The 8,828-nt window shown below is 34.4% G+C and overlaps 2 protein-coding genes across 2 annotated transcripts; both read left to right on the top strand.

Moving 5' to 3' along the window:
• The first annotated feature begins 234 nt into the window (after positions 1–234).
• LOC111803363 (50S ribosomal protein 5 alpha, chloroplastic-like) lies at positions 235–1,868 on the top strand. Its single transcript, XM_023687728.1, has 2 exons — positions 235–385; positions 1,308–1,868. Exons 1-2 carry the CDS (start codon positions 268–270, stop codon positions 1,667–1,669), a joined length of 480 nt encoding a protein of 159 aa, XP_023543496.1. The 5' UTR covers positions 235–267; the 3' UTR covers positions 1,670–1,868.
• Positions 1,869–4,121: 2,253 nt separating this feature from the next.
• Positions 4,122–7,296, top strand: LOC111803343 (E3 ubiquitin-protein ligase At1g63170-like). The gene is made up of 4 exons (XM_023687699.1): positions 4,122–4,690; positions 5,330–5,449; positions 5,907–6,201; positions 6,719–7,296. Exons 1-4 carry the CDS (start codon positions 4,224–4,226, stop codon positions 6,878–6,880), a joined length of 1,044 nt encoding a protein of 347 aa, XP_023543467.1. The 5' UTR covers positions 4,122–4,223; the 3' UTR covers positions 6,881–7,296.
• Positions 7,297–8,828: the final 1,532 nt, after the last annotated feature.

The following is an 8,828-nucleotide window of genomic DNA, read 5'->3' as shown; positions in this document are numbered from 1 at the left end:
CTTGAAAGCATAACCATATATCGACGGGAAAGAAAGACGATCTCGTTTTATTGTGGATGATGTCAGCAAGAGCCACTTTACCATCTCCCGAACAGGTTCGTTTGTAGATGGAAGCTTCAATGCTTGAAATTTTACCCTAAATAGTTGACCTTATTGATTTAAATTTAAGGGTAAAAGTAATTTTTCGAATAAAAATTAATCTTTTAAAAAAATTATACATAGCTTATCCAAAGGCAGCGAGGGGCTCTCAAACCAGAGAAAAACACGATGGCTTTTCTTCTCTGCTCCAATCCCCTCTCCATCTCTCTCCATTCATCTACATTTTCGCCGTCGCCATCGCCATCGCCGTCGCCGTCATGTTTTCCAGTGAATTTCGCCGCCCTGAGTAAGTATCTTCCGCTTCCCTTCCTGAACCTTCCTTTCCGCGCCTCTGTTTGACGGGATCGAACCTAACCCCCATGTTTTTGTCTAATTCTGTATATTCATTTCTCTTTGTTCTAAAGTTTTTTCGCTGCGTGTTCATTTTCACGAACTTGAGAAACTATTTTTCTGTGCTTGATTGAAAGACTTTCCTCGCAGTCATTTTTCTTTTGTCAGGCATTTTCAAAACAGTTGGTATCTGTGTGTAGAGACTGTCGATTTTCCCTTTCCTGATTTTGTATGCTGAATGTTCTGTTACTTGTTCATCATCCTCAATTTGATGTCTAGATTACAGTTTCGTAGTCATGAAATGCGGTTGAATGTGTGTCACTAAACCGAAGAGAGATTGTTTGGAGTGAATGTCATCTTTTATGCATATTCTTAATCCGTTTGAATGTTAATTTGATTCATGTAATGCCGAATAGGAGAAATTAGCATTATAAGCATTCCTAGTATCCCATGGTTTGATAGACAACAATTTAAAAAATGAACTTAATCAAATGCTTGAGCGGATAGGTTAGAAGATATTTAACCTCTGGTTATATTATGAGCTTGTTGGTGAAACTTTAACTTTGATTATATGTGGTAGATCCTTGAACTTTAAAAGAAATCTCTAGTGGATTTCAACATATTAACTAGTCCTAAACTATTATCTGTGTTTAATTGGTCTTGAACATTAAAAACGTCTCAAATATCAAGGCTTATTTGACACAAAATTAAAAGAATAGAATTTGTTAGATACTTTTTGAAACTAAAGGTTCTATTAGACACAATTCTTAAAGCTTAGAGATCAAAGTCATACATATTCTTGGCTTGGAATGGTTAATTCCCTACATTTTATGTATCTTAGCTCAATTTCCACTCCTTTATTGTGGTTTCCATTTCAGATTCTATGTTACTCATGAAGCCTACTGGGTTTCAGCCAAAACACTTCAATGGGGTTAGACTTCGAAACCCCTCCTTCGTTGAAAATACGGTGTCATTTACTGTCAAGGCTGCATCTGAGATCGATGCTACGGGAGAAACCGACAGTAACGAACCGAAGCCCTCGGCAGAAGCTAAAAAGGAGGATGTTCCAGTTGACAAACTTCCATTAGAATCAAAACTGCAAGAGAGGCTGGAGCAGAAGGCAAGGATGAAGTTGGCAAAAAAGATTAGGCTGCGGAGGAAGCGGCTTGTTCGGAAACGCCATTTGAGGAAGAAAGGACGATGGCCTCCATCAAAGATGAAGAAGTTGAAGAACGTTTGACAATCTTCAGCTCCTTCAATTCTTGCAGGTTTAGAGGTGACCCCATTTCTCCTCATTGCTTCCAACTTTCTCTGTCTAATTTCTTTATACTTTCATGAAAATGTACTTGCTTCATTATGTATCTGAAAGAACCCAGTGAGTGATGAAATGTGCAAATTGTGCTCTTAGTTTTGAATGACTAACGGTCAGTTGAAAGGAACTGAATACTTGCCTCTAGACTTTGGTTAGAACATTCAACTTCCCATCATATAGAGCTTGCTAAAAAACCTTGCACAAAGGCCATATCTTAGGAACTTAGACTGTCCAAATTGGTTCATTAGAAGCTTTTGTTCCTTTTAAATATACGTCGAGATCAACACCCCCGTCGAGGGACAAGTTTGAGCTCGACGTATCTGTCTTAATTTGTCACTGACTGGTTGCATAGAGATGAAAGCTAGGGAGAATAGACACTTCAACAAACAAAGAATTCTGGCCTTTGATGAAGATTGAATAGTATGTAGGGATAGGAAGTATCTGCTTTTACATGCTTTGTAGGAAAGGATGGCACTCATGATAGCAACCAAATTTTGAATGTCGTCTTTTAGGATTTAGAGCTGATTTGCCTTTCTGCTGTGGATAAGCTTTGTTGTATTGATGTGTTTTATGTTAGATAAACACGACTCTCCACAATGGTATGATATTGTCCACTTTGAGCATAAGCTCTCATCTCTCATTATAAACTCATGATCATACATTTTAGAGCTCAAACCCATCAAAGGATGAACAACTTTCTGTGTTTGGTATAACTTTTAACCCATTAAGTACTCATCAAAGTTCTCGATTCAAACCTCCGGTCTCTTGATCAAGGACATGTCTTAACTACTTCTGACTTCCGATCTCTTGATCAAGGACATATGTCTTAACTACTTCCTTAGGATGATTTTTAAGTTACCAATTTGTGTATTATTGAGTTATATGGTTATATTTGAACTGATGGTTAAGATATTATTTAGTTTTATATATATATATATATATATATATTTGCAGATTTTGATGCGTAAGATATTTGAATTTGGATGGTAATTTCTACCTTTAGATTCATTTTTCACTCATTAATTCTAAACATATGTGTTTATATGATTTTCAAATAAAAGTCATGCTTATGGGTTTTGGGTCTTACTTCTTTTGAATCAATTCAAAGAGTATAATCAATCACCAAACTTTGATTATGGTGGAAAATCAAAATTCCATTTAGCATGATTCCATTGTTGAAAATTAATAATTAGGGCTTAAAAATTTTAATCCACTAATCGATTAATTTGAAGGAAAAAATGCTTGTATGAATGGAGATATTTAGCATTCTATTACGGTTTATCACATGTATCATATTTGATGAACTAAAGGCAAATATCTTATATGATATTTAGTGTTCCATTACAGCTTATTTACCATATATATTTGACTATCAAATATCTGATATGATATTTAGTTTTCCATTATTTATTACAGACAAATATATTGTATCATGTTTCCATTTCCTTTCTAATTTATTTGATTTTGTAAATGATTATAAACAGAGATTTGATTTAGGTGAGGTGATTTGAGCAAATTTCTGATGGTCGAATTATTGGAAATCTAAATTCAAGAAATTTATTAGGTTCATTTAAAAAAATTAAAAGATTTATTAAACACAAAATTAAAAATGTCAATATAATTAAATGAATAAGATACGTATTACCAACTAAAATGTCAATGGTCGGGTCTTTAATTTCATCATTATTGAATAAAAAAAATAATAATAAAATGAAGAAAAATGAAAAGAAAGAATTAATTAGTTGAATTAATAATATATTTATGAACAAACTATCATAATTCCACCATTAGACCAATTCAAGCATTAGTTTGAATGGAATAATGCACTCCTATATTTACTTCTCTTACTCATTAAATTATTGACTAACACCAATAAATTAATTCATTACTATAAATTTTTTAATAAAATCCCGTATTTTACTTGTTGTTGAACTAAATAAATAATAAAAAATACGATGGATTTTTTAAAATTCATTAAAATTTAAATAAAATTATAGAACTTAATTTCGAGTGATATGTAAATTTGGATGAGATAGAAGTAATTTTAAAATTATTAATTATTTTTTATATCTTAGTTTTAATTAATATAATATTAATTTTTTTTTTATTTCAACTAGTTGAATTTTGTAAATTAATGATTTTTTTTTTAATTTCAAATTAAAAAGTTTGAAATTGAAGAAAGTAATTTGGAGATATAAAATTTTGAGGTTTGTTGATGGAAATTATGATAAAATTAATTAAAGAATTAGGAAAATCCAATTAATTAAACTAATTAAATTAATTAAATATTTTATTCAAACAGGGCGCTAATTCGTAGCCACTACAAAAACGACATCGTTTTGAAGGGATTTCCAAACGCTATATCTATTCGATTCCTCCTCCATTTGAACTCTCACTGGAACTCCTCGCTTTTTTCACCGGCGCCTTTTCTCCTCTCTCCGATCATCTCCACGTTCTCTCTCTCCGTCGGGTTTGGCTTTTTATGGACGGCGGCAGACCATCGAGCACCGGGTTCTTGTCCTGGCGGCGGACCTTGAGCTCGAGATTCGCGCTTCCTTTGATTCAAGACGCCGCCAATTTGATCATGGAACATCGCGGCGTAATCTTCGGTGACTGTGCCGAACCACGAGTTGATGATGAGGAGGATGAGAATGGATACGACCGTCGGGTTTTTTTGCGGAATGGGTCGTCCTTCATCAAGCCTATTTTGGTACTCGACTTGTTCTGGAATTTGTTCTTCGTTTTTGTGTCCGTGATTGTGCTCGTACTGTCTGCTGAAGAGAAACCTTCCGCTCCTTTGAGATTATGGCTTTCGGGTTATGCTGTCCAGTGCCTTCTCCATGTCTTTTTTGTGTTCTTTGCCTACTTTAGAAGGAGTTCTCGCTATCGATTTGTGTTTGAGAATCGTGTGGCTCAGGATGAACTTCGCCTTTCTCATAATCGAATAAGGTAACTTTTTCTTTTCGGAAAAGTTTGTATGGGGGATTTTTTGTTGGAATTGATTTCTCTTTTTTTTTTTTTTTTTTTTTTTNCATTTATTGGGTTCTTAGAATGATTGTGGTGCCAGTAGTGAAGATTATCTGCTAGTTTATGGCAATTTTTATCAAATCGCTTACGATCAGTATAGTTAACTATTGGATTCTACGCATGTATCATCCCATTTATTTCATGTTCTTCATGGATTTAGGAAATAAAAAACCACTCAAGTTGTTGGAATGGCGAGTTCATCTTTCCATATTGGCTGTAGATCTTTCTTAATTGGTCGATTGATTATCATGTGGTTTTCTTTTAGATGTAACGCTAACTTGATTAATCGAGTTCTTCTAGTTTAATTTCGAAGGGATTCTGTATTTTGAACTTGATTAAGAATTTTTATTTTATTATGGCAACAACAATTCTTCTAGCTTTTTTCTTAAAGGTTCATTGGATTAGGTTCTTATTTCCATGTCTTGGAAGGATTTCACACTTAACTAGCAGGAACTTGTTTCCCATCAAGATATTTGCATGTTTACTTATTGTTCTTCTTCTGCCCTTACATATGGAGGTGTTATCTATCTTTCTATTTACCTCTCTGTTTTTTTCCCTTAGATTTTTGAAAAGATTGGAAGCATCGAACACAATGATATCATATATCTGGTGGGTTTTTGGATTCTATTGGATTGTCACGGGTGGTCAATCTCTTTTGGAAGGCTCTCCCCGGCTCTACTGGTAAATGCTCCCTCCTAAGATCTTGAAATCCTTTTTTCTCTTGCTAAAGTCGTCTATGGTTTAAGATCAACTTAGTAGAATTATGATATAAACACATCTTGAACTATACGACCATGCTGATGGAAAGGATTGACCCGCTGAAGTATCTCTTTGAAAAGCAATGCCTGTGTATTTATTTATCTCGATTCTTATATTACTTGCGAATGTGCGAATGAAAGCTGTCAAGACTGAAAAAAGTATTCAGGCTATGTTATCATATTATAGTTTAGCTAGTTTTGGTTTCTTCTTGTGTGCCTTTGGCTGTCTCCTGTGGGTTCGGCATTGTTTCGTGCTGTTGGCTATTTGTTTATGTTGTTTTAATCGTTTTATAGTCGTTTTTGTGTGTGGAAACTTCTCATTTAACTTGATAGAAGTCACATATGAGGTCTCGCTAATGGACTCATGATATGAACCGCAGGTTGGCAGTGGTTTTCCTAGCCTTTGATGTGTTCTTTATTATCTTCTGCACTGGGATGGCTTTTGTTGGTTTCTTTACTGTTTGCTGCATAATACCATTTTTAGCATATGGCTATACCATGACATTCCTAGAAGGTGCCTCTGAAGATGAAATTAGAGCACTTCCCAAGTACAGGTTTCGCCAAGACAATCCACTCGAGTCGTTCGACAGTGACAAGAAACATGAAGTTGGGATGACCTTGGAGCCTGGCTACAATGGTTATACAACTGAACACCTTCTAAATACAGAGGACTCGGTGAGAAACCGTCTTATTTTTTACTTACATTCTATTTTCATCTATTAGGAACCAACATAGTAAATGAAAACACTCTTGCAACGGTCTAAGCCTATCGCTAGCAGATGTCCTCTTTGGGCTTACCCTCAAGGTTTCTAAAACGCGTCAGTTAGGAAGAGGTTTCCACACCCTTATAAGGAATGTTTCGTTCTCCTCCCCAACTGATGTGGGATCTCACATCTTCAAACTCATAAAATAGACGTCTTGTATCATTCCTTGAACAAAATTTTCCTATTTAAACATATGCCTATCGACCTGTTAACTATTGTTATACATGTAGGTCTTGTAGCGAAACAAGGTTATCCGTGATACTGTTGCAAAATAGTTTGAGTTTTTCTTTAAATTCTTTATCCGACTCAAATAGAGTCACGGTTCCTTGTTTCGGAATGACGTTGTTTTTTCCTCGTAATGCCTTTGTTATGTAGCCTTGTAGGACTCTTTGCTACGTGATTAACTCTACGTTGTATTATAATCGTAGGCATGCTGCATATGCCTTGCCCAGTATGTACATGGAGTACAATTGTGCATGCTTCCCTGTAGTCATCATTTCCATACTCGATGCATTGTCAAATGGCTTCGAATAAACGCAACCTGCCCCCTCTGCAAGTTCAGCATCGGACATGGCGATTCCTTGGTCTGATTCACATATCGATCGAGTTGGAGCATTGTCAAGATCTCCCGAGATCTCAAATGGAAACACACACAAACACAGAATGACATGAATCATCTCTTGGAAAAAAGGTACAAATTTCCTAAAGGGTCACTCAAAGTGTAGATAGGTTCTTCTTTTTCTTGTTCCCTTTCCCTTTTAGATTACTTAGGAGATCATATCAATGGGGAATACTGTGAATATACACTTCGATGCACAGCTACTAACTTATATGTCACTAAGAGACCACTTAGTTGATAGTAACATTTAGTGGATAAAGGCAAAAAGAAGCCATTTGTTTACTCATAACCTCATCTCATCTCATCTCATCTCATCTGAAAAGAGCTTTTAAAGGCTGAGTGTGTTGGGTATGCGTTTAATGGATGGTTTTAGTGGAGATTGTGGAATTGGCAGCCATATTGTATTGGTTTTTGTTAGTAATCTATGTCTTTAATTTGTTTTTTTTATCTATTGGTTTAAGGGAAGTGTTTGTGGGGATTCTTTTTTTATCAACCAATTTGAGAGAAACACATTCATACTCCACTAAATTACATGCCACTTATGCGATTAACTTTATAGCCTTTGTTTTATTTTAATTTTTTTTACTACTTATCAATTTATTTTAATTTATTGATTACTCGAGTATGATTTTATGATTTTATTTAAGTATCGTATGTTAAAAGATCTCGTTAATTCTTGTCTTGTCGCTCTCAAGTTAAAAGATCTCTTTCCATTATCACTCATAACGATCTTAGCACATGCTTGCATTAGAAGAACCTGTCGACCTATTTTCTCTTCTAACATAAACAAGATCTTCACGAAGGTGGCCAAAGTGATGAGATATTCTTGTTCGAGTTATCCTCTGAAACTTCTTTGAAAAACCTCTTAAGTGATTCAAGGGGAATATCGATCTTGATGTTCTTAAATATCGATGTTGATTTGATAGATCCTTATTACATTCATTATTCTGATGAGATAGGATATTCACTCGTTCCAATCAAATTAAATGAGACAAATTAACAATCCTCAAGTAAATCATTTACACGTGAACCAAGAAAATTACATTGGGAGGTAGTTATTCAAGTTTTGAGATACATCAAATGGGTTTTGCATCTTGATGAAATTCATATATTTCTGGTAAGTCTAAAAAGTAAAGCAAATCAATGTTTCCACGTCATCTGAGTTCTGTATCTTCTTTGGAAATTCAATTATTTCTTAAAAAACAAAGTGATATGGGAATCACTATAAGGAGAGTAAGATTCGAATTATCTTGTTGATGAAATATCTCAAGGCAAGAACATTGTTTGAGATTCGAATCACTCCACAAGCAAGATTGATCATGTCGAGCTTGAATGATTCTATATGCAACCTAAACTACATATAATTAACTTAGCCATTAACTAAAGAAAAGCAGCTTCTTTTACTATATTTTCCAAGTCTCCTTACAAATACAGCTTATAACATTCATACTTAATGACCATAATTAACCATGATGTAATTGTAACCTATGTAAATAAAAAATCTTAAAATACATTAAATGAAATACAATAACTCTAAATTGTAATCCACTCAAAATTTATAACATGAAACTTCATTCTTCTCCAATGTGGCATGAATTGAAATATCTTTTGATAATTTCAACCATATTTTCTTCACATTTTCATTGAAGTATATTGTAGGATTGATGTTTCTTGGTTTATATCACAGTGTCCAGATCATCAGCAGCGAGCTATGGCAAATACTTGTTTAGAGTTAACTTGGCTAAAATACATTCTTCAATACTTGAAAGCTTCGTTGTCCAAACCTGCATTGTTGTATGCTGATAATCAACAACATTACATATAATAGCCAATCCAGTTTTTCACGAACGTATGAAGCACATTGAAATAGATTGCTATATAGTTCGGAAAAAGTTAGAAGTTGGAATCATCAAACCATG

This window comes from Cucurbita pepo, chromosome LG10 (assembly GCF_002806865.2).
Source record: "Cucurbita pepo subsp. pepo cultivar mu-cu-16 chromosome LG10, ASM280686v2, whole genome shotgun sequence".
Taxonomy (NCBI): Eukaryota; Viridiplantae; Streptophyta; class Magnoliopsida; order Cucurbitales; family Cucurbitaceae; genus Cucurbita; species Cucurbita pepo.
The sequence above is the reverse complement of the archived record's forward strand: the minus strand, read 5'-3'. Positions and strand labels throughout refer to the sequence as shown.

Excerpts from the sequence above, each read along its gene's own strand:
- LOC111803363 (XM_023687728.1), top strand. The coding sequence starts at position 268 with ATGGCTTTTCTTCTCTGCTCCAATCCCCTCTCCATCTCTCTCCATTCA. Across the intron at positions 386-1,307 it reads AGTGAATTTCGCCGCCCTGA|ATTCTATGTTACTCATGAAG; the intron begins GTAAGTATCTTC and ends TTTCCATTTCAG.
- LOC111803343 (XM_023687699.1), top strand. The coding sequence starts at position 4,224 with ATGGACGGCGGCAGACCATCGAGCACCGGGTTCTTGTCCTGGCGGCGG. Across the intron at positions 4,691-5,329 it reads CTTTCTCATAATCGAATAAG|ATTTTTGAAAAGATTGGAAG; the intron begins GTAACTTTTTCT and ends TTTTTCCCTTAG. Across the intron at positions 6,202-6,718 it reads TTCTAAATACAGAGGACTCG|GCATGCTGCATATGCCTTGC; the intron begins GTGAGAAACCGT and ends TTATAATCGTAG.